This window comes from Streptopelia decaocto, assembly GCF_964273445.1.
Source record: "Streptopelia decaocto genome assembly, chromosome: 7".
NCBI lineage: Eukaryota > Metazoa > Chordata > Aves > Columbiformes > Columbidae > Streptopelia > Streptopelia decaocto.
In genome coordinates this window covers 66,959,174-66,987,105 of record NC_138661.1, presented here as the reverse complement: position 1 = coordinate 66,987,105, position 27,932 = coordinate 66,959,174, and the positions used below count along the sequence as shown (strand labels likewise).

At 47.5% G+C, this 27,932-nt stretch overlaps 5 protein-coding genes and 1 long non-coding RNA gene across 6 annotated transcripts; 3 read left to right on the top strand and 3 right to left on the bottom strand.

The window, feature by feature from the left end:
* Positions 1-47: 47 nt before the first annotated feature.
* Positions 48-1,823, bottom strand: LOC309442398 (mas-related G-protein coupled receptor member H-like). The gene is made up of 2 exons (XM_082058230.1): positions 1,628-1,823; positions 48-1,429 (listed from the first exon to the last, which is right to left on the bottom strand). Exon 2 carries the CDS (start codon positions 1,377-1,379, stop codon positions 408-410), a length of 972 nt encoding a protein of 323 aa, XP_081914356.1. The 5' UTR covers positions 1,380-1,429; positions 1,628-1,823; the 3' UTR covers positions 48-407.
* A 684-nt stretch (positions 1,824-2,507) lies between these two features.
* On the bottom strand, positions 2,508-3,695 carry LOC309442396 (mas-related G-protein coupled receptor member H-like). The gene has a single exon (XM_082058228.1). The coding sequence runs from the start codon at positions 3,678-3,680 to the stop codon at positions 2,700-2,702; it is 981 nt and encodes a 326-aa protein (XP_081914354.1). The 5' UTR covers positions 3,681-3,695; the 3' UTR covers positions 2,508-2,699.
* Positions 3,696-6,220: 2,525 nt separating this feature from the next.
* Positions 6,221-7,072, top strand: LOC309442400. The gene is made up of 2 exons (XR_014184601.1): positions 6,221-6,399; positions 6,598-7,072. It is a non-coding gene; the product is annotated as an uncharacterized lncRNA (long non-coding RNA).
* Positions 7,073-8,375: 1,303 nt separating this feature from the next.
* On the top strand, positions 8,376-9,956 carry LOC309442200 (mas-related G-protein coupled receptor member H-like). The gene is made up of 2 exons (XM_082057825.1): positions 8,376-8,538; positions 8,737-9,956. The coding sequence occupies exon 2, from the start codon at positions 8,787-8,789 to the stop codon at positions 9,762-9,764; it is 978 nt and encodes a 325-aa protein (XP_081913951.1). The 5' UTR covers positions 8,376-8,538; positions 8,737-8,786; the 3' UTR covers positions 9,765-9,956.
* A 4,245-nt stretch (positions 9,957-14,201) lies between these two features.
* On the bottom strand, positions 14,202-18,992 carry LOC309442840 (proto-oncogene Mas-like). The gene is made up of 2 exons (XM_082059124.1): positions 18,835-18,992; positions 14,202-16,602 (listed from the first exon to the last, which is right to left on the bottom strand). The coding sequence occupies exon 2, from the start codon at positions 16,579-16,581 to the stop codon at positions 15,625-15,627; it is 957 nt and encodes a 318-aa protein (XP_081915250.1). The 5' UTR covers positions 16,582-16,602; positions 18,835-18,992; the 3' UTR covers positions 14,202-15,624.
* A 5,197-nt stretch (positions 18,993-24,189) lies between these two features.
* LOC309442692 (olfactory receptor 4S2-like) lies at positions 24,190-25,119 on the top strand (the record flags this gene model as incomplete). Its single annotated transcript, XM_082058775.1, has 1 exon — positions 24,190-25,119. One exon carries the CDS (start codon positions 24,190-24,192, stop codon positions 25,117-25,119), a length of 930 nt encoding a protein of 309 aa, XP_081914901.1.
* Between the last annotated feature and the right edge of the window lie 2,813 nt (positions 25,120-27,932).

Here is a 27,932-nt window from a genome sequence, read left to right as displayed (position 1 = left end):
TTTCTCATTCTCTGACTTGTATTTCTATCCAATCTTTTATTCTCTACACCACTAAGGCCCATCACACGTGAGGACCCCTTGTCTTGCCCATGTTTGCAATCCTTTTGGCAGAGCCCATCCATGCTTGGACAACAGAGATGGCCAGAGCTCCCCCAGGGACTAACGTGTCAGACCTTCCCCAGGAAACAGATCCCCACAACACCACAAAACTCATCTGCTGAACCAAAGGAACCAGAGTTTATTCGCTGGGTTCGGGGCAATGAGGGTCATTGCAATGGGAACACAGCCCGGGGCAGGACCCGGCCCGGCTGAGCTGGGCTGCGCTGGGTCTGTGCCACCAGCCCCCGGGCCTCATCCCAGCCTGTGTGCCAGGATCCACAGCTCCAGGCACCATGGACAGCCGGACCTCACAGAGTGGTCACTGCCGTAGTGACCCGAGACATGTGGATCTTCTCCTCTTTCTTCGCTTTCTCTTCAAAGACTCGTCGGAAGGCAACTTTGATGGAACCCTGGAACCGGCGCTGCCGCCAGCTCCCCACCAGAAAGTAAATGAGCGGGTTGACGCTGCTGTTCAGTGATGCCAAGATGCAAGAAACAGGAAGGTAGAGCGATTGCAGATAATAAGGACCAAGTAAAATTGACACACTGAGAGGAAACCCAAAGAGGAACAAGAAGATGGCACTGAGCAGGATGGCAATGTAGAGTCTCCCTGGGCGTCGTCTCTCTGAACCACATCGGAGTTTGATGAACAGGAAAAGGTTGGAAAATAGTGGCAGTAATGACAAAATGAAAGAATTCCCGATGCTTACATATTGTAATAGTTTAAAATATTTGCGAACAGAAATGCGATTATAAATAACAAGAAAAGAAACAAAAAGTCCGGCAAGAGCCCAGAGCACCCCACACACGATGCCTGACAAGTGCCTTGGGCGGTGGCACCGGTACCAGATTGGGAACAAAACAGACAGACACCGCTCAATGGTGATGGCTGTCAGGAGATACATGCTGGCAAAGTACCAGAACAGAAACAGGATTGGCATGACATCAAGGGTCAAATGGTATTCGGAAGAGAAAACACAGGAGAAATTTGGAATAATTAATAATATAAGTATAACAAGAAGGAAGAGGAGCAGAGAGAAGTCAGCGATGGCCAAGTTCAAGACATAAACGGTGAAGGGGCTCTTCTTCATGTGGAAGCCCAGGAACCACATGACCAACATATTCCCCAAAAGTCCACACAGGCAAATCGCAGTACAGACAAATGCTATTATCAACCTTGTACCATCTACTCTGAACTGACATGGAGCAAACTGCCAGTGGTATTCATATATATAAACTGTGTAGTCCAGATAGAGCTCTGTTGTGTTGGTCTCCTCCATGGCGAGTGAGCCTGCTCTGGGTGGCCGACTTCTCCCTCTCCCAGCAGCTCCTAGGAGAGACGAGGGAGGAGAAGGACATGAGGGGCATGGGTGCTCCCAGCACTCGCCATCTTTCCCCACGGCCCCACGCCAGCCCCAGCCTGCACCAGGAAGGTCCCCGTCCCCTGCCGTGCCCAGGACAGGCTGCCACCCCTCAGCCCTGTCCCTGCCAGGACCCATCTCCCACCTGCCCGTCCCCAACCTCCTACCTCCTGCTGCTGCTGGGAACGGGGCTGCTGCAGGAGCCCCAGCACACGGGACCAGGCTTGTCAGGAGAAAGGGGCTGGGGATGGCTGCTGGGACACCCGCTCTGCTTCTGCCTCCTCTCTTGTGCGTGATGAAGCTCAGGTCTTTTGGTCTGGAGCCTCCTCTCCCAGTCTCATCACATCAGTCACAGCTTCCCCTTACGTGTCCTCTTGTTGGTGATCTTGTCAGCAGGAGTCGTCCACGTCACTCCCCTCCTCTCCTCCCACTCTCCTCCAGCTCTGTCCCACCACACAAGGGGCTTCTGGTGGTTTCCTGGTGCTGGACCAGGAGACCCCCCACCCTGGGAAACAGCCCGTGTGTGGACATGCAGCAGCACAAGGGCTTCACCCGCTGCCTCGGATGAAGCTCCCCAGACGTGTTTATTAGAGATTGTGTCTGTGGGTTGCACAGGGCTGAAAATGGGTTTTTATCTGCAAGATTCTTGTCTCACCAAATCTCATCAATCAGCACCATAGAAACAGCTCACCTTTCTCTGTACTTATCTTGCTTTCCCATTTTCTCTCACTCTTTCTCTTTCTCTCCCTCTTTTTCTTTCTTTCTCTCTTTCTCTCTCTTTCTCTCTTTCTCTCTTTCTCTCTTTCTCTCTTTCTCTTTCTCTCTTTCTCTCTTTCTCATTCTCTGACTTGTATTTCTATCCAATCTTTTATTCTCTACACCACTAAGGCCCATCACACATGAGGACCACTTGTCTTGCCCATGTTTGCAATCCTTTTGGCAGAGCCCATCCTTGCTTGGACAACAGAGATGGCCAGAGCTCCCCCAGGGACTAACGTGTCAGACCGTCCCCAGGAAACAGATCCCCACAACACCACAAAACTCATCTGCTGAGCCAAAGGAACCAGAGTTTATTTGCTGGGTTCGGGGCAATGAGGGTCATTGCAATGGGAACACAGCCCGGGGAAGGACCCGGCCCGGCTGAGCTGGGCTGCGCTGGGTCTGTGCCACCAGCCCCCGGGCCTCATCCCAGCCTGTGTGCCAGGATCCACAGCTCCAGGCACCATGGACAGCCGGACCTTACGGAGTGGTCATCACCCTGGTGTCCCCTTGCACGTGGATCTTCTCCTCATTCTTCGCTTTCTCTTCAAAGACTCGTCGGAAGGCGACTTTGATGGAACCCTGGAACCGGCGCTGCCGCCAGCTCCCCACCAGAAAGTAAATGAGCGGGTTGACGCTGCTGTTCAGTGATGCCAAGATGCAAGCAACAGGAAGGTAGAGCGATTGCAGATAATAAGGACTAAGTAAAATTGACACACTGAGAGGAAACCCAAAGAGGAACAAGAAGATGGCACTGAGCAGGATGGCAACGTAGAGTCTCCCTGGGCGTCGTCTCTCTGAACCACATCGGAGTTTGATGAGCAGGAAAAGGTTGGAAAATAGTGGCAGTAAAGAGAAAATGAAAGAATTCCCAATGCTTACATATCGTAATAGTTCTAAATATATCTGAAAAGATGTGGGATTATAAATGACAAGCAAAGAAACAAAAAGTCCGGCAAGAGCCCAGAGCACCCCACACACGATGCCTGACAAGTGCCTTGGGCGGTGGCACCGGTACCAGATTGGGAACAAAACAGACAGACACCGCTCAATGGTGATGGCTGTCAGGAGATACATGCTGGCAAAGTACCAGAACAGAAACAGGATTGGCATGATTTCACGGGTCAATGAATATTGAATTGAGTAAAAAACACAGTAGAAATTTGGGAAAATGTATACCGTAAGTATAGCAAGAAGGAAGAAGAGCAGAGAGAAGTCAGCGATGGCCAAGTTCAGGACATAAACGGTGAAGGGGCTCTTCTTCATGTGGAAGCCCAGGAACCACAAGACCAACATATTCCCCACAATTCCACACAGGCAAATCACAGAACAAACAAATGCCATTATCAACCTTGTATCATCTAGTATGAACCGACATGGAGTAAACAGCCAATAGTATGGATATGCATAAGCATCATCCGTGTAGTCCAAAGAGAGATCTGATCGGTTGGTCTCCTCCATGGCGAGTGAGCCTGCTCTGGGTGGCCAACTTCTCCTCTCTCCCAGCAGCTCCTAGGAGAGACGAGGGAGGAGAAGGACATGAGGGGCATGGGCGCTCCCAGCACTCGCCATCTTTCCCCACGGCCCCACGCCAGCCCCAGCCTGCACCAGGAAGGTCCCCGTCCCCTGCCGTGCCCAGGACAGGCTGCCACCCCTCAGCCCTGTCCCTGCCAGGACCCATCTCCCACCTGCCCGTCCCCAACCTCCTACCTCCTGCTGCTGCTGGGAACGGGGCTGCTGCAGGAGCCCCAGCACACGGGACCAGGCTTGTCAGGAGAAAGGGGCTGGGGATGGCTGCGGGGACACCCGCTCTGCTTCTGCCTCCTCTCTTGTGCGTGATGAAGCTCAGGTCTTTTGGTCTGGAGACTCCTCTCCCAGTCTCATCACATCGGTCACAGCTTCCCCTCACGTGTCCTCTAGTTGGTGATCTTGTCAGCAGGAGTCGTCCACGTCACGTCCCTCCTCTCCTCCCACTCTTCTCCAGCTCTGTCCCACCATCCGAGGGGCTTCTGGTGCTTTCCTGGTGCTGGACCAGGAGACCCCCCACCCTGGGAAACCACCCGTGTGTGGACATGCAGCAGCACAAGGGCTTCACCCGCTGCCTTGGATGAAGGTCCCCAGATGTGTTTATTAGAGATTGTGTCTGTGGGTTACACAGGGCTGCAAATGGGTTTTTATCTGCAAGATTCTTGTCTCACCCAATCTCATCCACCAGCACCACTGAGACAGCTCACCTTTCTCTCTCATTTTTCTTCCCATTCTCTCTCTCTCTCTCTATCTCATTCTCTTACTTTGTCTTTCTCCAATGTCGATTTCTACCCTATGTTTTATTCTCTACACCACTAATTCCCCCTCACCCACCAGGACCCCTTGTCTTGCCCATGTTTACAATCCTTTTGGCAGAGCCCATCCTTGCTTGGACAACAGAGATGGCCAGAGCTCCCCCAGGGACTAACGTGTCAGACCGTCCCCAGGAAACAGATCCCCACAACACCACAAAACTCATCTGCTGAGCCAAAGGAACCAGAGTTTATTCGCTGGGTTCGGGGCAATGAGGGTCATTGCAATGGGAACACAGCCCGGGGAAGGACCCGGCCCGGCTGAGCTGGGCTGCGCTGGGTCTGTGCCACCAGCCCCCGGGCCCCATCCCAGCCTGTGTGCCAGGATCCACAGCTCCAGGCACCATGGACAGACGGACCTTACGGAGTGGTCATCACCCTGGTGTCCCCTTGCACGTGGATCTTCTCCTCATTCTTCGCTTTCTCTTCAAAGACTCGTCGGAAGGCGACTTTGATGGAACCCTGGAACCGGCGCTGCCGCCAGCTCCCCACCAGAAAGTAAATGAGCGGGTTGACGCTGCTGTTCAGTGATGACAAGAGGTAAGAAACAGAAAGGTACGATTTCGGATAATAAGGACCAAGTAAAATTGACACACTGAGAGGAAACCCAAAGAGGAACAAGAAGATGGCACTGAGCAGGATGGCAACGTAGAGTCTCCCTGGGCGTCGTCTCTCTCAGTAAAGAGAAAATGAGAGAATTCCCAATGCTTACATATCGTAATAGTTCAAAATATGTCTGAATAGATGTGGGATTATAAATGACAAGCAAAGAAACAAAAAGTCCGGCGAGAGTCCAGAGCACCCCACACACGATGCCTGACAAGTGCCTTGGGCGGTGGCACCGGTACCGACGAGTGTTTGAAGAGAGGGTGACAAGTGAGGAGGAGAACCATGAGCCTGGGGACACTACGGCAGTGACCGCTCCGTAAGGTCCGTCTGTCCATGGTGCCTGGAGCTGTGGATCCTGGCACACAGGCTGGGATGGGGCCCGGGGGCTGGTGGCACAGACCCAGCGCAGCCCAGCTCAGCCGGGCCGGGTCCTTCCCCGGGCTGTGTTCCCATTGCAATGACCCTCATTGCCCCGAACCCGGCGAATAAACTCTGGTTCCTTTGGCTCAGCAGATGAGTTTTGTGGTGTTGTGGGGATCTGTTTCCTGGGGAAGGTCTGACACGTTAGTCCCTGGGGGAGCTCTGGCCATCTCTGTTGTCCAAGCAGGGCAGGGCTCTGCCAAAAGGATTGCAAACATGGGCAAGACAAGGGGTCCTGGTGGGTGAGGGGGGATTAGTGGTGCAGAGAAGAAAAAAAGAAATGAAAAAGAAAGAAAGAGAGAGAGAATGGGAAAGCAAAAGAAATAGAAAGAAAAGTGAGCTGTCTCCATGGTGCTGATGGATGAGATTTGGTGAGGCAAGAATCTTGCAGATAAAAACCCATTTTCAGCCCTGTGCAACCCACAGAATCAATCTCTAATGAACACATCTGGGGAGTTTTATCCGAGGCAGCGGGTGAAGCCCTTGTGCTGCTGCATGTCCACACACGGGCCGTTTCCCAGGGTGGGGGGTCTCCTGGTCCAGCACCAGGAAACCACCAGAAGCCCCTCGCGTGGTGGGACAGAGCTGGAGGAGAGTGGGAGGAGAGGAGGGGCGTGACGTGGACGACTCCTACTGACAAGATCACCAACTAGAGGACATGTAAGGGGAAGCTGTGACCGATGTGATAAGATCGGCAGAGTGGGGTGGTCACAGCAGCCACCACCAGCCTTTTTCTTCTGGTGAGCCCGGACCTGAGGAGGCACCGTGTGCTGGGGCTCCTGCAGCAGCCCCGTTCCCAGCAGCAGCAGGAGGTAGGAGGTTGGGGACGGGCAGGTGGGAGATGGGTCCTGGCAGGGACAGGGCTGAGGGGTGGCAGCCTGTCCTGGGCACGGCAGGGGACGGGGACCTTCCTGGTGCAGGCTGGGGCTGGCGTGGGGCCGTGGGGAAAGATGGCGAGTGCTGGGAGCGCCCATGCCCCTCATGTCCTTCTCCTCCCTCGTCTCTCCTAGGAGCTGCTGGGAGAGGGAGAAGTCGGCCACCCGGAGCAGGCTCACTCTCCATGGAGGAGACCAACACAACAGAGCTCTATCTGGACTACATGAGTTCAGCATATGTGTACTATGGGGAAAATATCACACATGAATGCTCAAGAAAAACTTATGGACTGAAGGTCTTTGGAGTTGTCTGTGTGGGGATTTCTCTCTGTGGACTTGTGGGGAATATGTGGGTTGCATGGTTCCTGGGCTTCCACATGAAGAAGAGCTCCATCACAGTTTATGTCCTGAACCTGGCCATTGCTGATTTCTCTCTGCTTCTCTTTCTTCTTGCTATAATTCCGTTATATATTATTAGAGAATTACATTGTAATTCCTTATGGAAATTGCTTACTCAGATATTTCCTATCATGCCAGTTCTGTTTCTGTTCTGGTACTTTGCCAGCATGTATCTCCTGACAGCCATCAGCATTGAGCGGTGTCTGTCTGTTTTGTTCCCAATCTGGTACCGGTGCCACCGCCCAAGGCACTTGTCAGGCATCGTGTGTGGGGTGCTCTGGGCTCTCGCCGGACTTTTGGTTTCTTTGCTTATAAATGATTTTCTCACTTCTCCTGCAACATATTTAGAACTATTACAATATGTAAGCATCTGGAATACTCTAATTTTCTCTTTACTGCCACTATTTTCCAACCTTTTCCTGCTCATCAAACTCCGATGTGGTTCAGAGAGACGACGCCCAGGGAGACTCTACGTTGCCATCCTGCTCAGTGCCACCTTCTTGTTCCTCTTTGGGTTTCCTCTCAGTTTAGTCATTTTGCTTCTAAGTTCTTATCGTCTTGACTTAATCTACATTTATATATCTTCACTGTTGGCATCGCTAAACAGCAGCGTCAACCCGTTCATTTACTTCCTGGTGGGGAGCTGGCGGCAGCGCCGGTTCCAGCGCTCTGTCAAAGTCGCCTTCCAACGAGTGTTTGAAGAGAGGGTGACAAGTGAGGAGGAGAACCATGAGCCTGGGGACACTACGGCAGTGACCGCTCCGTAAGGTCCGTCTGTCCATGGTGCCTGGAGCTGTGGATCCTGGCACACAGGCTGGGATGGGGCCCGGGGGCTGGTGGCACAGACCCAGCGCAGCCCAGCTCAGCCGGGCCGGGTCCTTCCCCGGGCTGTGTTCCCATTGCAATGACCCTCATTGCCCCGAACCCAGCAAATAAACTCTGGTTCCTTTGGTTCAGCAGGTGACTTTCGTGGTGTTGTGGGGATCTGTTTCCTGGGGAAGGTCTGACACGTTAGTCCCTGGGGGAGCTCTGGCCATCTCTGTTGTCCAAGCGGGGCAGGGCTCTGCCAAAAGGATTGTAAACATGGGCAAGACAAGGGGTCCTGGTGGGTGAGGGGGGATTAGTGGTGTAGAGAAGAAAAGAAATGTAAAAGGAAAGAAAGAGAGAGAGAATGGGAAAGCAAAAGAAATAGAAAGAGAAGTGAGATGTCTCCATGGTGCTGAGGGATGAGATTTGGTGAGGCAAGAATCTTGCAGATAAAAACCCATTTGCAGCCCTGTGTAACCCACAGAATCAATCTCTAATGAACACATCTGGGGAGTTATATCCGAGGCAGCGGGTGAAGCCCTTGTGCTGCTGCATGTCCACACACGGGCGGTTTCCCAGGGTGGGGGGTCTCCTGGTCCAGCACCAGGAAACCACCAGAAGCCCCTCGCATGGTGGGACAGAGCTGGAGGAGAGTGGGAGGAGAGGAGGGGAGTGACGTGGACAACTCCTACTGACAAGATCACCAACTAGAGGACACGTGAGGGGAAGATGTGACCGATGTGATAAGATCAGCAGAGTGGGGTGCTCACAGCAGCCACCACCAGCCTCTTTCTTCTGGCAAGCCCGGACCTGAGGAGGCACCGTGTGCTGGGGCTCCTGCAGCAGCCCCGTTCCCAGCAGCAGCAGGAGGTAGGAGGTTGGGGACGGGCAGGTGGGAGATGGGTCCTGGCAGGGACAGGGCTGAGGGGTGGCAGCCTGTCCTGGGCACGGCAGGGGACGGGGACCTTCCTGGTGCAGGCTGGGGCTGGCGTGGGGCCGTGGGGAAAGATGGCGAGTGCTGGGAGCGCCCATGCCCCTCATGTCCTTCTCCTGCCTCGTCTCTCCTAGGAGCTGGTGGGAGAGGGAGAAGTCGGCCACCCGGACCAGGCTCATTTGCCATGGAGGAGACCAACACAACAGAGCTCTATCTGGAATACATGAGTGCGGGATATGTGTACTATGAGGAAAATATGGCATATGAATGCTCAAGACTACCTTATGGACTGAAGGTCTTTGGAGGTGTCTGTGTGGGGATTTCTCTCTGTGGACTTGTGGGGAATATGTGGGTTGCATGGTTCCTGGGCTTCCACATGAAGAAGAGCTCCTTCACGGTTTATGTCCTGAACCTCGCCATTGCTGATTTCTCTCTGCTTCTCTTTCTTCTTGCTATGCTTCCGTTTTATATTATTAGAGAATTGCATTGTGATTCCTTATGGAAATTGTTTATTGAGATATTTCATATCATGTCACTTCTGTTTCTGTTCTGGTACTTTGCCAGCATGTATCTCCTGACAGCCATCAGCATTGAGCGGTGTCTCTCTGGTTTGTTCCCAATCTGGTACCGGTGCCACCGCCCAAGGCACTTGTCAGGCATCGTGTGTGGGGTGCTCTGGGCTCTCGCCGGACTTTTGGTTTCTTTGCTTATAAATGATTTTCTCACTTCTTCTGTAACATATTTAAAACTATTACGATATATAAGCATTGGGAATTCTTTCATTTTCTCTTTACTGCCACTATTTTCCAACCTTTTCCTGCTCATCAGTCTCCGATGTGGTTCAGAGAGACGACGCCCAGGGAGACTCTACGTTGCCATCCTGCTCAGTGCCATCTTCTTGTTCCTCTTTGGGTTTCCTCTCAGTTTGGTCATTTTGCTTGGTAGTTCTTATCTTGACATAGTCTACGCTCATATATCTTTACTGTTGGCATCGCTAAACAGCAGCGTCAACCCGTTCATTTACTTCCTGGTGGGGAGCTGGCGGCAGCGCCGGTTCCAGCGCTCTGTCAAAGTCGCCTTCCGACGAGTGTTTGAAGAGAGGGTGACAAGTGAGGAGGAGAACCATGAGCCTGGGGACACTACGGCAGTGACCGCTCCGTAAGGTCCGTCTGTCCATGGTGCCTGGAGCTGTGGATCCTGGCACACAGGCTGGGATGAGGCCCGGGGGCTGGTGGCACAGACCCAGCGCAGCCCAGCTCAGCCGGGCCGGGTCCTTCCCCGGGCTGTGTTCCCATTGCAATGACCCTCATTGCCCCGAACCCGGCGAATAAACTCTGGTTCCTTTGGCTCAGCAGATGAGTTTTGTGGTGTTGTGGGGACCTGTTTCCTGGGGAAGGTATGACACGTTAGTCCCTGGGGGAGCTCTGGCCATCTCTGTTGTCCAAGCGGGGCAGGGCTCTGCCAAAAGGATTGTAAACATGGGCAAGACAAGGGGTCCTGGTAGGGAGGGGGGATTAGTGGTGTAGAGAAGAAAAAAAGAAATGAAAAGGAAAGAAAGAGAGAGAGAATGGGAAAGCAAAAGAAATAGAAAAGTGAGCTGTCTCCATGGTGCTGATGGATGAGATTTGGTGAGACAAGAATCTTGCAGATAAAAACCCATTTTCAGCCCTGTGCAACCCACAGAATCAATCTCTAATGAACACATCTGGGGAGTTTTATCCGAGGCAGCGGGTGAAGCCCTTGTGCTGCTGCATGTCCACACACGGGCCGTTTCCCAGGGTGGGGGGTCTCCTGGTCCAGCACCAGGAAACCACCAGAAGCCCCTCGCGTGGTGGGACAGAGCTGGAGGAGAGTGGGAGGAGAGGAGGGGGGTGACGTGGACGACTCCTACTGACAAGATCACCAACTAGAGGACACGTGAGGGGAAGCTGTGACCCATGTGATAAGATTGGCAGAGAGGGGTGCTCACAGCAGCCACCACCAGCCTCTTTCTTCTGGTGAGCCCGGACCTGAGGAGGCACCGTGTGCTGGGGCTCCTGCAGCAGCCCCGTTCCCAGCAGCAGCAGGAGGTAGGAGGTTGGGGACGGGCAGGTGGGAGATGGGTCCTGGCAGGGACAGGGCTGAGGGGTGGCAGCCTGTCCTGGGCATGGCAGGGGACGGGGACCTTCCTGGTGCAGGCTGGGGCTGGCGTGGGGCCGTGGGGAAAGATGGCGAGTGCTGGGAGCGCCCATGCCCCTCATGTCCTTCTCCTGCCTCGTCTCTCCTAGGAGCTGGTGGGAGAGGGAGAAATCGGCCACCCAGACCAGGCTCATTTGCCATGGAGGAGACCAACACAACAGAGCTCTATCTGGACTACATGAGTTCGGGATATGTGGACTATGGGGAAAACATCGCATTTGAATGCTCAACAGTACCTTATGGACTGAAGATCTTTGGAGTTGTCTGTATGGGGATTCTCTCTGTGGACTTGTGGGGAATGGGGTGGTGCTGTGGTTCCTGGGCTTCCACGTGAAGAGGAGCCCCTTCACAGTCTACATCCTAATTCTAGCTGTTGCTGACTTCTCTCTGCTCCTCCTGTTTGTTTTGCTCATGCTGGCATTTTTGAGCTTAACAGCAATTTGTTCTTATTTGTATGAATTTATTTCTTTCTACACAGGTTTTTTATTGTTTGTTGAATTTCTGTGCCATGTCTTTGCCCGTGGCAGCCTGGGTCTGCTCACAGCCATCAGCATGGAGCGCTGTGTCTCTGTCCTCTTCCCAACCTGGCATCGCTCCTCCGCACAAAACATTTATCAGGTCTTGTGAGTGGGATGCTCTGGGCCCTCGCTGGATTATTTGTTTCCTCGGTGTGTCTTAGCCTTAAGTTTGCTAAAAGCTAAAAGACCATATTTGCAGACATAGACATCTGCGATTTCCATCATTTTGTTGTCAATAATGTTGATTTCCGACCTGTCCCTGTTCATCAAGGTCCGACATGGCTCACAGAAATGCTGCCCAGGGAAACTCCATGTTGCTGTCCTGCTTGACGCGACCTTTTTCTTCAGTATTCCTTTCATTGTAGAGGTTTTCCTCAGTCTTCCAAGTTCAGGTGAACTATTTCCCCGAACTACCTCTTTTCTGTTGGCATCGCTGACCTGCTGCTTCATCCCATTAGGTTATTTTCTGGTGGGGAGCTGCTGGCAGCGCCGGTTCCAGGGCTCTGTCAAAGTCGCCTTTCAATAAGTCTTTGATGAGAAGGCAACAAACGAGGAGGAGAACCACGTGCCTGGGGACAGCGTGGTGGAGACCACCCTGTAAGGATGGGCTGGTGAGGAGGCCTGGAGATGTGGAGCCTCATGGACAGGCTGGCGATGGGGACACAGGGGCTGGTGGCACAGACCCAGCATTGAGAAAGTGTTACTCACCTGCCACAGAGCAAGAGCAGCTGTGAAATACCACACTAACAGCTGGAATTATCTGATCTAAAATGCTTTTCTGTCTTTTTTCAGCCCTACTGACTTGAAGGTTCTTCCGTCTTAAATAAAAAATTATTTACCTGCTCCCATTCCCTTTTCTGTCTTTATTTTCCATCGTCATTTTCCCCTTTGTGTATTTTCAATATGATTTGCCTTTTACTTAGTGCCGTCTCTGACAGTAATTCAAGTATTATTTCCTCTACCACACATTCTGTACTGAGTATTCCTGGTTCTTCCTGGATCCTTCCTTTTTGTTAGGAGCTTCCCATAAAATGGGTGATGAATATATTGCTGCTCTAATGCAAAGCATAGCTATGATGGAAATGCATCCCAAGGAAGCTCTGGAATAGGCATAATGGGCTGAGGTAACGAAATGTGTTTTAAGATGGAGTAAATAATATTGCCAAATATCGATGGAAGTCATCAATTAAAACCAGATGACAATAAAAGGAAAACAATTAAGTAGGTGCCAATATTTATACAGTTACCAGGACAAAAAGATTCTCTATAAAATAAGAACATCTATCAGTGAAAAATGATATTTTCTGTGCTGCTTATCTTCCGAAGTTTCTTTCATTTCCTCTACTCGGAGATTAGGAGTCACGAGTGTCACTGAATGCCCTAAAACTTGGTCTGTGTTCAGAAGAAAATGGACTTAATGAGCTCATTCCTCCTTTGGTTTGAGGTGATGCCAAGACAGCCTCTTTGTAAAAGGTCCCAAGAGATTCACAGGAGACCAAACCCACACATGGTGCAGCTGGGAATTATTAGATTCAAGGTCCCTTCCAACCCAAACCATCCTATGATTGATGTATCATGGCAGATGCTCAGAACACAACAGAAGTCCTCAGTTCTCTTTAAAACTAAGGAAGAAATGTGTCCCTAGGCTCTGCTCCCAAGGAACAAGCACCAGGATGAGAGGAAACGGCCTCAAGTTGCACCAGGGGAGGTTGAGGTTGGATGTGGGAACAATTACTTCCCCAAAGGGCTGTGGGGCATTGGAACAGGCTGCCCAGGGCAGTGCTGGAGTCACCATCCCTGGAGGGTTGGACAGACAGACGTGAGGTTCTCAGGACATGGGGCAGGGACAGGGGTGGGGGAACAGTTGGACTTGATGTTCTCGAGAGTCTCTTACAACGAAAATGATTCTATTCATCTAGAACCTTGTATGTTCCCCCTCTGTTCACGGCCAAAAACGCCCTTAGGTTGTGTCCCTGTTGTTAGGTACAATAGGCATTTTTCTGTTGGGGCTGATTTCCACTCTCCCATTCCTCTTTTCTTGGTCATCTTTGAAAGGACGAGGTTTCCAGCCTCCCCTCCCCTGCCTTTTTTTACTGTTGGTTTTCCCCTCCGTGCACCTGTTTCCTCTTGCTGGTTAATGGAGATCAGCTGCTTCTCGTTTCAAAACTGTGAAATCAACGGTGCTACAAAAGTTACTTGCAGCGGCCCTGAGGGGAAATGGCATTTTGGCATCAATAATTCCCCTCTTTGGTCCAGCATTGAGTCCACCAACCCAAGAAGCCTATCGTCTAATGCTGTGTGGAGCAATGTGTTCTAACAGTGAAGACACAGGTGGGTCCATCTTCACATCAGATTTCCTCATTTGCTTATTTTTACTCCTGATTTTTCTCCATTTTCCCCACATCATCATCCAAAACATACGCAGAGCAATATCAGATCTATGTTCTTCCTGCCTAATGTTCTCCTCAGGGTCTATATCAAACCCACCAAATTTTTAGCTGGTCACCACATGTCGCACCCAGCGGTTTTATTTCTGCAAACAGCGGAATGTTTGTGTTTTACCGCAGATGCTTGAGGGTTTGTACGATGGTGGTTTATGTGCAGACATCACCTTTTAAATGTCCAGGGTTGGACGTAAAGTGTTCACGTTAATGTGATGTGTAATATGCACTCGCATTGAATGCTTTGAGTGTCTTCATGATGGGTCTGTTTAAGGACAAACTGTTGGGATGGAAAGTTTTCCACAGTTTATATTCTGTATATTTTTATCAGTTGGTGGCTTCTTCTGAGCACAATAATGTTTTTAAAAACAACACGTTTTCCTTTAAAAACAAAAGGCTTTTGACATTTTAAATAATAACAGAAATATTTCAGTTCTTCCCGTGATAAAATCATTACAGATATTAAAACTAAACCATTTTAATGTGTTTTCTGATAAATGGATGCTCTCTTCCCTTCAGCGGTAGAAATTAGATGGAAAAAAAAAATCCTTACTAAATATAATTGATGACAGAGACCTAATCTAAATCAATAATATGTACATTGCAGAACAATAGCATTAAAAATTAAAGAGTAGTAGGAATGCAACTCAAATTTCGGCTTTCAGGAGCTGTAAACAGGAAGGAAAAGGCAAATACAGACACTAAGGTGAACCACGATTTTTTAAGTGATGCTTTTCAAAATTAATCGAAAGACAAATGAACAGGAGAAGAAAAAAGATAACAGAAGAATGCAGCTTCGCTTTAGGAAAATATTTGCAGATGAAAGCATGAAGAGGAAATCTTAAGGTTTCTCTATCTATTTAGGTTAGAAGAGCAAATGTTGTGTAGCCTGATAATACAACACTTCCAATAATCACATCTTGCATCTCAAGGGATTTAGTCTAGAGAGTAATTTGCTGCATATTGTGATATTTATTTACCCTTCTTCTGTTTCCTATTCTTTCCCCCATCCTTGAATTTATTTCTATTGGTAGAAGAGATGTTGGAAGCCATGGTTCTTATCATTTTTTCTTCTTAAAAGAAGAAATAACAACCCGATGTGTGCTGTAGTTAGATGCAGAAACTCTGTCCTGGAGTGGAGGAAGCTAAAATAACATATAACTCCAGCCTTGTATTTCTTTGAAACACAAGAAAAGGGAGCATGCAGCTCAGTTCTTAAGGTTGTAAAGCAAGTAAGTAGGGGTTGGAGCCCTTTTCTACTACATCACAACTCTCTGGCCTGGAAACCTCCTTAGTTAATAGAAGAAATGGGCTTCTAGGGCATGAATCATGTCACTATTTGAAATGCACACATTAGGAAGCCGAGAATCACGCAAAAGGCTGCATGTGGTGCTGAGATGCAGGTATTGGAAGTTAAGTGAGATAGATAGGGTCTCCTTCCAGGAGTTTCGTGGCTGGTTTAACAGGAGGAGGATGGGTTCCCATCTTGTCTGCAGAGATCTGAGTAAAAAGCAATGGAGAATTTATGAATTTGATATTGTGCTCTGAAAGGCAGATTTACTAAGCGAGTAGCAATCTCTGGCTGGGATTCCCTTGATAAAATTCAGACATGAAGACATTTCACCTTGTCAAATCCAAGTTGTTTAATGGCCATTGGAAAGAAATAGGCACTTTCAATATGGTCCTGATAGAGGTCAGATAAATTCTGTGGTCCAGGTGCTCATGTGTTTTCACCGACCACAGGTGGAGCTTAAAATAACCAGCTGGAGGGTAGAGATCTACCCTGAAGACACCGAACTGTAGGTGAGATAAACCTTCCCCAGTACCTCAGAGTTCTTCAATTCTGTAAACTGTTGTCCCTCAGCCCCAGACCAATGTTCCTGTGTTAGGAGGACATAGTTATTGTGTCACGGGTTTCCCGTTCGTCTTTGTCATCTGCTGAATCTTCAAAGGCCCTCTGGAATGCCAGCCGGAGGGTGAACTTGATTCTCCGATCCCTGTAGCTTCCCACGAGGAAGTAAATGATGGGGTTGAGAGTGCTGTTCACGCAGGACAGCACAAAGCCGATCTCCGGGGAGTAGAGAAATTTGTAGCCCAAGAAGTCAAAAAGGATCAGGACGCTCAGGGGCACGGCGAAAATGATGAAGAAGAGGACGGTGAGCATGATGATGGTGAAGAGCCTGCCAGTTCGGATGTGTTGGGAGCTGCACTTGACTCTGAGGAAGAGGATCAGGCTGAAGAGCACCATGAGGGGCGTGCAGAAGAGGAAGTCCAGGGTTCCAATGGTGATGAGCAGGACGTGGCAAGTCTTGGGAGAGGGGCGAATGGTGCACAAAATGTACCCGAGCATGTTCAGCATCAGGGAGAGACCCCAGAGCAGGCCAGAGATGATGCCAGACAAGAGCTTCGGACGGTGGGTTCGGCACCAGATCGGACAAAGGACAGACAGACACCTCTCAATGCTGATGGCGGTCAGGAGATACAAGCCGGTCCCATACATGAAAAGATCCAGGAAGAGGAATAGCCCAAACTGCACCCCCACGTTGAACTGCATCAGGTACTGAACCGTCTCGATGGCGATGCAGAGGAGGTACCCGAAGTCGGCGGCGGCCAGGTTCAGGATGTAGACGGTGAAGTGGTTTCTGCGGATGCGGAAGCCGAGGTACCAGATGACCATGCCGTTCCCCACCATCCCGCAGGCCGCGCTGATGAGGCAGAAGCTCTCCATGAACTTGAGGACCGCATATGATGCCTCTGTCTTTCCCACAGCCCCGCTTTGGTTAGTCCCGTGAGCCTGGCCGGTTATGGTTGGAGGGAAGATTGTTGTAGTTGAAATATTCATAATGAGGGATCTCAGACAGACCTGTAAGGAGAAAGGAGACTTGCGGTGACTCTCCCTCATGGTGACCTGGTGGTGGTTCTGGATTCATTCCAGCTCTTTGTAGGGAATCTTGATTTAGGGAGGGCTTCCTGTGTTTGGACTTGGAGAGCAGAGCTTTGAGGCATTATTCAAAGTACATCTAAGGCCAAATTCTATACAACATGTACGAAAGGTTGGATTGCAGTGCGTTTCTCCCTTTTTGAAACTCATTTATTGAGGGTCCTTTTTGCAGTCAGTATAGGGAAATAAATATCTTTAAAAAGTAGCTATGTCTTAGGCTAATCATGTCTGAAAACTACCTCTTCTCTAAATAAAAAGAGAACTGAGGGTTAACCACTGTGAGATAATTTTCTTTGCTTCACATAGCTGGGATTAGGTGAGACACACCTTGTGAAAAGTGTGCCAGAATTCTAGGTAATCAGCACACAGGTTTAATCGGCAGGACATGCGATTGAGTGTTGTCCTATGCATATGCTCAGAAAGTATGGTAAAGAGTACTCAGAATAAGTGGTAGCTTTTTATGTGGGTGACTGATTTCTATTTTAATAAAGAGTATTTTAATGTGGTTGGTTTGTTTTCTTGAGCCCTGTGTACAGACAATATACAATTTAGTCTGACACAGTCCTTAAAAACTTTATTCTCAGGAAGAAACAGTAAGAACCACATGCGGGACAACATGCCTGACAATCAGAGGATATTGCAATTACAGCTCAAATAGTTATTTCACCCCATTTCCTGAGGCAGCTCACCCAGTTCTTCACCCATGATGGTGGGGTCTGAATGAGAATCTTTAAATAAAGTTGAAAAATAGAATTCACACCTTTTTTTTTGGTCTGATGAGGTCAAACAGCATGACTCCTTTCTCCCCATTAATTTTGACATGGGAAGGTAGAGAAGAGTCTTGAAAGGCAGCAGGAGATTGTTAAAAAGAAGAGAGGAACAAGTACAAATGGGGAGATAGCATGGAAGATGTGAATCATAGAACAGTCCAATCAGTAGATCTAATCCTAGTCACCAGTCTAACCATAGAAGAGGCTGTTCTCTCTTTATAAAATGCTGTAGCACACATGGAGTCAAACTTCAATAAACACGCGAAATGTGACAGACTGAATTATTGTTTCCTCCCAGCGCCCCAGACACACAATATTCCGTGCAAGAAAAATGCGTGATACAGGTTATTTTCTTGGCCAGCTGTTGTCGTGGAGCAGTGGAGACAATCTATCTCTATTCCATCGGGGGTACATATGGCAGCAGTGCTTGGTTGGGAATCCAGCTGGTACCGTTACACCGAGCTTTCACCATTAAAAATGCAAACATCTCATTTAAAATTGCCGTCCTCCAGAAATGCGTCTCTCTACCAGCCATTCAGGGAATGACAGGTGATTTGCTGTCTGACTTAGGCTTGTCAATCATATTTTCTAATGTTAAATGACATTGTCCTGTGCCATTGATCATATATGCATAAAGACCAGGTACAGATATGGCTGCAATGGGTGTCCTGTGGGTAAATGACAAAACATCAATGATTTTGCCTTCCACTGCAATGGAAGTGAAGGGATTCTTCTCCAACTTCTGTAGACTGTGGAAAATCGTACTGAAAAATTCACTCACAGTTCTCATATATTTGTTGCGTGACCTTGGAAAGAATGATTTCCTGTCTCCAAGAGACATTCAAGATGCAAGTTAACTTCCTTAATGAAACTAATTAAGGAAAGTTTGCATCAAAGAGCAGCAGACTGAGTCTTAGTGGTCTTTTTCTCTCTTGAAATTAAGCGTCCTTCCTGTGGTTTGTGTGCTGAATACCACGTTCTTCTTGTGACAGGTGTCAGTCTAAGCGACCTTGACACCGCAAAGACGTTTTAGACTACGGACAGAACGTTATGCTGTTGTATTTTCTTGGCTGATCTTTAGTGATCATCTAAGACCAAAACTGCTAATGTTTGGTCTCTGAATAATGGCATCTTAATTGCTCTAAATCCACTTCTGTAATATTAAGTAGCACTTGTTTGTGGAAAAGGGTCCTCAGAATGAAGCTCTCCTTATCTTGAAATGATCAAGACCTATAGCCGGTTTCTAACCAGCAGAAGAAGAAAATGTTAGATCTCTTTTCCTCCTTTTTTCCCCTCCTCGCTTCCCCTCACCGTTTCTCCAAAACCATGACAAAAAGCGTTAGACAGAGTGCAATGGCAAATATACCATCCAGGATTTTCTCACCTTTCTGTGGGTTCCTTGGGATCTCAGTGACTGATCTGCAGCCGCTGCCTGGTCTGGATCCGATGGGTAAAACTGCCACCGAATTCCGTGACATACAGTCCAGATAAACTCCTCGTGCCGTACTGCAGTTCTGGTCCAGCTAGGCGCTGCTTAAAAAGCCGCAGTCCTTTCAACGTGACGTCCGACAGCCAATCGCTCTCTTGGCGAAATCTCTAGTTTGTTGTGTGTGGTCACTTAGACTTGAACCACTTCCCCCTTCCCTCTTTGCACAGCACCTGTCGCTGCCGTGGCTCTGGAAATGTTGGTTTTTTTAAAATTAGTTCTCCCTTTTGCAGCAATATGGAGAAAGCAAGAACTGTCTGTACAAAATACCTTGCCTCTTGCACCAGTGCTTTGTTTTCTGCTTGTGTCCCTGCGATATTCTAGGTTCACAGTCCCTGAAGGGGAGCCCCTACTGCTGTTCACAGTCACATAGATTGAGAAATCATCTGTCCTCTTCTATAGTGCCTGCTGATGATTTCACAACCTCCCTCAGCACAACTTCTCATTCCCTGAGGGCCTATTGTCCCTGTCAAACTGACCTTAGCATACCCACGGCCACAGAGTGTCCTCTTCTGACCCACAGCCTCTCCCAACACAGGTTACCACCCTACGTTGTCCCTACTGCTTCACACAACCTTTCCCAGAGGAGGGTCTACCCAAAGTTCATCACCGCTCAGCAGCCACAGTTGCACAACCTCCACTCATGCTGCCTTCAACATACAAAGCCCATTTTAAGTGACATGAGTTCTTTGAATGCAACTTCACACCCCACAGTATTACCTGCGGCTTCGTACTGTCTTTCAGCACAGACCTTCACTGCACCTCAGGCCCTTCTGATTACACAAAATCCCTCAAGAGAGCTTCCAGCCTCGTGCCTTCCATCTCCAGTTTCGCAGCTTCCCCCAAAGCGGTGTCTCAGCCCCATCCTGCCCATCATCAAATTCCCACCATGTGTCTCCACCAAGACAGCCCCTTGCCACCCACAACACCTCACTCATCTTCCCACCATGCGCAGACCCTCCATGTGCATGAGCGGCCACCACTGTGGTGTCCAGATCCACGTGCCAAGCGAAGCGGAGTGAAAATGGAGAAACTGCCTTTCTCCTTGCCTGGCAGTAAGCACACCTTTACGGGGAGGTATTTTTCAACAGGAGACACCACCAACTTTTGATTTGGGCTTGTGTGTTAAGTCACTTCTGCTAGTCCGTTTGGCTAGGGAAACAAAAGGAGATGTTGAAAAGCCTTTTCCTGTCTTTCTTATGAGCCACCTTTATATATTGAAAGGCCATAAGAAGTTCTTGAGGAACCTTCTCTTCTTCAGGCTGAAGTCTCTCAGCCTTTCTCCACAGGAGACGTGTTCCAGCCCTTGGATCACTTGGATCACTTCCATGGTCTCCTCTGGACTCACTCTAACAGGTCCATGTAATAGGTCCATTTCTTTCTGCAGGAAAGCCTAGAGTGACAATGACTCAACTCAGCTGACTTCTATTGGCATAAATTATCTGACTTCCTCCCCCGTTTCCCCATTTGTAAAAGAGGAATTTTTTTACATTGTAATTTGCTGACCTTCGCTAAAACGTGCAAGTTCTTGCAAGAGGCTTTATTCCCTGGGTTGCCAGTGATGAAACTTCATGCAAAATAGGACTTGAAGCATCATCAAGAGGTAACCCCAGCCATCTTCTGCCTCTGTGAAAACTAAAGCATCACCACTACTGAGAGAATTGTGCCCAACCTGTCCTTTAAAAGATTGTCAGGAGAGGTGACACTGGGCATGGCACCTCTTTCCTTACCACTAAAAATCTTCTTTTAATGAAGATTCGTGTTTCATGTGTTTTCTTTTTGTAATACACAAAGATGTGAAGTGGTGTTTTATTACTCCCAACTCTCTAAAGCCCAAGTGATGGATCTAATGGACCCCTATGCTTGGGAAAACTATTAAAAAAGGATTAACAAAGGACTCTGAAAAGGTTTAACTGGACGAGGCCACATCATGTGCTTGTCCAGTTTAATGTTCAGTTAATCCACTGGCTGTTATTTCTACCGGACAAATCCTGAAATGCCTTCATAATATCATCATCTGGTGGTTATTTCTTTAAAATATGTTTGCTTAAGCTTTTCAGCAAGGACAGAATTAATTTCTCCTCCTTTGCCCCTTCCTTTCGTGCCTCCCCTTTGCTAAGGCCCCACACATCCCTCCTCCAGCACCAAGAGCCCTTCAGGTGGGAGATTTCCTCAAAGAGCCTTGACAAGAGCTATTTAAACAGTTTTCTTCTCCATTTCTCTCTGGGTTGAGAACACATCCAGGTTCTCTGGATTCTTTGTGTGTGTGTTTTGTTACTTTAAAAGATAAGACATAATTTGAGGGAATCCTCTACTGAATTGGTCACTCTAGTCATCCTCTTAGAGTCAATAGAAAGAAACAGAAAGAAACAGCAAGTAATTAATCACATTTTTAAGCAGCCACCTTATGCTGATCATGTTGCCCCTCAAAGGCAGAAAAAAAAGTGCATATAAGTGGCTCAGATGTAGGTTTCTACATGATGTAAGTCAACAAGATGGAATGAGGCAGATGAACATATTGTAAAATGCGATTTGGTGGTGTTGACAGGGGCCTCGCCAAGAGGGACACAGAGTAAAACTGTCTGTTGTGGATGGGCTGTATCTTTAAAATCCTTTCAGAAATAACCACCTTGTTTTAGCTTAGGAGCTCCCCATCTGCCGGTATTCAGGAATATACTGTTCCTTGATCGTTTATTTCTTGGTCGCTCCTTTCTGAAGTGCTGATTGACTAAATATGACACCGCAACTGGTGGGTTTTGCTTCCAGTTCTGCTCTGGTCTGGATGGAGTGCAGCCGTTTCTTTTCCACTGGCTTCTGCACAGCCAGAAATACGTACCCATTCCTGTCCTTTTTGTTTTCTTTAGAAAACTATGTCAGTGCTAAGTGAAAAGAAAACGAATGGAAAGAATCATAACTCCGTAAGACTAGGTAGAAATCAATATCACATTGTTCTTATTGATTTTCTTTTTTCTTGGAAGTATATCAGAAAAGGAATTATCCATTTATGTAAATTTTACCCCATTTCTTGAATATCTTTTACCTACTGTTAGTGCAGCTGCAATTACAGGAGAAGTCCCGAGCTTTCCCAACTTCCTCTCTAGGCTTCACTTTGGGCTTTGAGAGCAATTCTGGTTTTTCTCCATTTCACTGTTTCCTGTGGATGCTCGATCAGGTTTTTTTTTGCCTGCACGAGAGTGTCTGATTTTGCTGTAATTCTAAATAGACGCCAGATAATTTGGATTGACTGAGACGCTCCAGATCTGCTCAGATCTCTGGCACAAACAGGGACAACTGCTTGTGTTCCACTGGGCAGGACCTGCAATGGTGGTTTTTAGCAGCAGTTGACCAGGAAATTGTTGGTAATAGGTTGAATCCTATATAGCTGGTAACTTGTTTCTAAGAGGTGCCTATTTTAATTAAGTTAACCCTTGATAATATCTCACAGAGAGTATCGTAAATCAGTATAAAGTAAAATTCATACCAAAGTTCTATTACAGAAGATCTGAAGAGATCCTTTATTTCTCCCTTTCCCTCAAAGGAACATTGTTGAGATATAGAGCAAGCTAAATACTAAAGCAAGTCATATATGAAATTGCTTGCTGTTTTCACCGATATGGATAACGTCCCCAGAACCCATTACTGAGACCGTGAAGCTGCAAATTTATGTTTCTAAATGTATATACACAAAGGATTTTTTTTCCTCTGTGGGTGGTTTCATTTCCACTCCAAACAATTCAAAGAACATTTTTACTTATAAAATAAATCAATATTCCAAGAAACATTTTCCAGTTCATGAAAATACTAACCCTATCTATTTCTAATATTATCTAATATCTACCCAAAGCACAATTTTTAGATCCTTGCCCACTGATAATTTCTGACAAAACTTCGAATGCCCCCGGGATCTCATTACTCCTGATAGTCTTGTGGTTCTGCTGCGTGATTTACTTTAAATATTTCTGCGATGATTTCCCCGTCTTGTGAGAGATAATTGTTCTTGTGGATGCGCTGGGCAGTTGTTTTTTAATGCAGAATGAGGAATGCAGATAGAGAGTCAGGCTGATCTTTGCAGCCACCGTAGGTTTCAGGATTGGGGAGATATGAGCTGCTTTACAGCATCTCAGCAGCAACGTGTGGCCGAGAGATTTTGATGAAAACAGGCATTTCAGGTGGGTGACTTTTGTGAGGTCCATTTTATGAATTAGAATAAACTCTATTACAAACACATTGGTCTTCCCAACAGTGCTTTCCCTTTGCTCGTGGAGAGGGGTGGACATAGGGATGGAGACACCCAAGAGCCTCTTTTCCCCTGCTGCCCTGGTTGGGGAGTAGCCAGGCAGAGAGTTCGGGAAGAAGAACGGGCTGTCCTGTGGTTGTCAGGTAAAATTCAGACCCCAAAGGGCTTGTTGGTGTCGCAGACAAGGTCACTGCACATTTGGCACCTCTGTTTTCATGTGTAAATTGAACCCTGGTGATACTCGTGTACTGCACGGGAGTGCTGCAAAGGTGAGTTCATGGGTGTTGGTGAGTAAAGAAGGGTCACCAGCGGTGTATTTGTTACCCCAGTGTCAGTACCAGTGTATTTATGAGGTGTTCCACACTAAGCCCAGCACCAGGGTAAGGTGTACGAACCCCTGCTAATGCACCATTAGTGCAAATTAGCTCCAGATTTACTCCTTCATGTACTGTGAGAAAGGTGGTCCAAGAAAACACTGGCCAGTTCTGTGACTGGACTTACTCAGGTCTATCCCGGTCAGAGAGATAATGAGAGTTCTGTTGCAATCCTTTAGAGGACTGGAACGGAAAATACAGTCACTGCTTGTGCAGAGATCTTCCTCAAGCCATGATCAATGTGTTGAAACTTGAATTACAGCCACACTGACTCCTTTGGTCAACTTTCATTTCCACATTGTAGAGTAAAAGTGGGTCTTGGGGGGATCTGGTAATTAGTCTTCTTTTTTAAAAGAGGCAAAGGTGAGAACTAGGATTTGTGAGGGTATTATGTCTACCACCCTCCTCAAATAAATAATCTGAGCTTGTTGTTATATATGTCAATAACACATTCTGGTTTTAATACCACCTGTTTTTCCTTTATTGACTTTAAATGGAAACTGTCTCAAAAAGACAGTAAAGGGAACATGCTTAATATTTATAACATTTATAACAGTATGTATGTGTACTGATAATGTCCCATGTCTAATGCCATCGCTGGTGTCTCTTTTCTGTGCTTCAGGTCCTGTCTTCAAGGTGTCTATGGAAAACAAAAACAATGTGACGGAGTTCATCCTCCAGGGACTGACACAAGATAAGACAGTAGCAAAACTGTGCTTCTCGTTATTCTTAGTCTTCTATGCCAGTATCGTTCTTGGAAACCTGCTTATCATCGTTACCATAAAGACAAGTCAACAGTTGAACTCTCCCATGTACTTCTTCCTGAGCTACTTGTCTTTTGTAGACATCAGTTACTCTACTGTCACAGCTCCCAAACTCATTCATGACCTCCTTGTTGAGAAGAAGACCATCTCTTTTGTGGGCTGCATAGCTCAACTGCTCGCAGTCCATTTCTTCGGGTGCACTGAGATCTTCCTTCTCACAGCGATGGCCTATGATCGTTGCATCGCCATATGCAAACCGCTTCATTACACAGCTATTGTGAACAAGCGTGTTTGTGGCTGGCTGGTGGCGGCTTCTTGGGTGGGAGGCTTTGTGCACTCCCTGGTGCAGACCTTGCTGGTCACTCGGCTACCATTTTGCGGGCCCAATGAGATTGACCACTATTTATGTGATGTTCACCCCCTACTGAAGCTGGCCTGCACTGACACCTACGTCATTGGTGTCACTGTGGTTGCCAACAGTGGCATGATTTCCCTGAGCTGTTTCGTTGTTCTTGTTGTGTCCTACGCTGTTATCCTGGTCTCCTTGAGGACACGCTCTTCCGAAGGGCGTCTCAAAGCGCTCTATACATGCACTTCCCACATCACTGTTGTAGTTCTGTTCCTCGGGCCGTGCATTTTCATCTATATGCGCCCTCCCACCACGTTCTCAGCAGACAAGATGGTCTCTGTGTTTTACACCATCATCACTCCTATGCTCAATCCCTTGATCTACACCCTCCGAAACCAAGAGGTGAAAAATGCCATGAAAAGGTTGTGGAGCAGAAAAGTGAAGAGGAGTGAGAAATGAAACAACACGGTGCATGTTTGTAAGATGATGTGAGTTTAAGAAACCATGGGGAGTGAAAGACAAGTGTTCAGGAGAGACCTTCCAGTAATGTTGCTCTGGTTTTAGCACAGCTGCTCACAATAGGGCTGACACTAAATTCAAGGTTTTACATAACCCTTCTTTGGAAACTGTCAGTTGTGTGGTTATTGTCAACTACCAAACCCCAGAGTTGGGGTGGCATGGTGGCATTTACCTTCAGGCACCTCACAGCTGTATCTTGGGTGTTTGAGCTTCTCCTGCCATTATGAAAAACAACCAAGTATTTGAGAGGTTATTCTTTTCTACTACCCTGTTTCCCCGAAAATAAGACCTACCCTGAAAATAAGCCCTAGCATGATTTTTCAGGATGCTCAAAATATAAGGCCTACCCTGAAAATAAGCCCTAGTTACAGTTAATTTTTAAAAGTCGATTTAAATAGTGTCCAGGCAGCTATACATGTAAAAAAAAGGCATCTTTTTGAGCAAAAATTAATACAAGACACTGTCTGATTTTGAGGGAAACAGGGTAGGTCCTAAAAGCCTCGGACAGTAGCATCTCCTTACATTTCTGGATGAAGGAGTGATGGTGGTATCAAGCTTCCAAGAGTGCACTAACATTTCAGTATAGCACAGAATTGGCAGCTTTTATCTCAAATATTTTGATGTGCTAACATGAGGTGTCCAGAGCTGGGCAAGGAAAACAGCTGGGCGAGGAAAGTCAGCAGCCTTTAGTTGGATGGGACTCATTTCATGGTAAAATAGGACCACGAGAGAAGTAGGTGGTTGTATTAGGTCTCTGCGTGACAGGGAGAGATGGCAGATTGTACTGAAACACCCGCAAATGAATAAACGAACACCGTTATGTAAACATTTAAGAAGTTTTCCAGGCAGAGCCTCCCATTCAGTCCAACAAACCGCAGCTGCTCTGTGGCCCGTTCAGCTGGGAAATGGTGGCCCAAGGTGTTTGTAAAATAGGTTGTTGCCTGCTGCTGGAAGCAATCACATCGTTTCTACTTGTGATAAATGCCTTGCTACGAACACCACATTGTCATATTCTGAATCCATGAGTTAGCTATTAAAAATCTGCTCCTAGGTGCCAGTTCGGTCATTTGGTGATGCAGATAACAGGAGGGGAATTTTCAGTAATAATAATTACTGTGATTACAGCTCAATGTCAGTACCATGATTCAAAAGCTCACCAAGCCAATAGCTAAAAGTTTTCCTACAATGTTGAATCTGAACGTTCCCATTTCTAGGTATTTGGTACTTTCTGGTGAATGTGCCATCTACTTCAGTTTTCTTACTTCTTCCTCCTGCCCTTGGTTCCTCAAACATTCATAATCTAAGCTGCACACCGACAACAAATGTAAGACATGCAAACTAATGCCCAGGTCCAAAGTTGACACTTTCCTCAGCCATTTCCAGTATGGAAATGCAGAAATGCCCCTAGAATCTTGTGATTCTGGGCAACACTCTTCTACCGCAAATTGACTGTAGTCAAGGCACGAATCTTCTACAAACTTCTCTTGGCACTAATATTCTGGGAAGAGAAGCAGAGGAACAGGATGTCCTTAAAATAGTTGACAGCTCACTCATTTGCCTCAAGATAATTGATGACGCATGGAAGTAAAATAGACCAGTGAGTCCCTGTTACTTTACGATGGTAGTAAAATTGGAAGTAAACCAGCACCACCTAGACAAAGAATTTGTATAATTTCTCCATATTTATGAACAGAATAAGAAGAGAAAGAGGCAGCAATGACTGACAGAAGAGGAAGGTTTGTTTTCCCAGCTGTTAGAAGGTAAATACAGGTGTGTAGTCACCAAGATTTCCCTTCTAGATTTCCAGGTTCTTCCTCACCTCCCGAAGATGTAGCAGAAATGGCCCTAAAATTCAGCGATTGCATTTATTCTTTTTCTAGATTGCGTGCTTTTGGAGACTGGTTTCTCATCTCTGGAGCTCCTGCCATGTGGTGGGTTTAGCTTGGTGGGCTCTGGGTTCCCACCCAGCTCATCTCTCACTGTCTGCAGGAGGATATGGGGGAGAATATGAGATTAAAAAGCATGTAGGTTGAGATAAAGATAGGGGGATCTCTTTCCAATTAACATCATGGGCAGAATAATCAGTTCAAGCTGATTTGAACTTGAGCCACAGATCTCAGTGGCGATATCACCACTGACATTTTGGTCTGCCCAGACCTTCCTTTGTCTTGGGGAATGAACATTTACATTAATTTATCTTCATATCTCATCATTGATCCAGTGTACCCCTGAGGGACAGCAGTTTCCCACCAGTGTTACCATCCTAGATCTTCAGCTTCTCTGATCTCAAGCAGCATTTCCTGGTGCCCAACACTTGTCTCACTGCAGGGATTGGTAGCACAACCCTACATTTATGTTTTTATTACTAAAGACTTGGGTTTTTTTCATACAAATGGCTTCTGAGTGTTTAGAATTGTGTGGTGGCTCATCCTCTCTTCACCAGCCTTTGGGACCCCATGCACAGAAGGTGATTGAGCAAATTGATGTGCTGGGATCCAGCCACCAAAACTGTTTAATAAGGCCCTCGGTGGCTGTTTGGAGTTTGGTAATGACACAGTTCTTACAGGTCTAACTCCACGAGCGCAAAATTATCTTTTGCCTGCTTTTAATACCCAGTATATTACAGGAGTATTTATAGGTTGTGTGGGATGGGGCGACTTTAGGGAGAAGGAAGATGCGGGAAGCACAGAGATCAGTTCAGAAAGCCTTGGAGATGTTCCCTCATTGGATCTTTCTATTTAAATGATAGATGG

Bases quoted from the DNA above. Each gene is read 5' to 3' on its own strand.
- LOC309442398 (XM_082058230.1), bottom strand. From the start codon at position 1,379: ATGGAGGAGACCAACACAACAGAGCTCTATCTGGACTACACAGTTTAT.
- LOC309442396 (XM_082058228.1), bottom strand. From the start codon at position 3,680: ATGGAGGAGACCAACCGATCAGATCTCTCTTTGGACTACACGGATGAT.
- LOC309442200 (XM_082057825.1), top strand. From the start codon at position 8,787: ATGGAGGAGACCAACACAACAGAGCTCTATCTGGAATACATGAGTGCG.
- LOC309442840 (XM_082059124.1), bottom strand. From the start codon at position 16,581: ATGAATATTTCAACTACAACAATCTTCCCTCCAACCATAACCGGCCAG.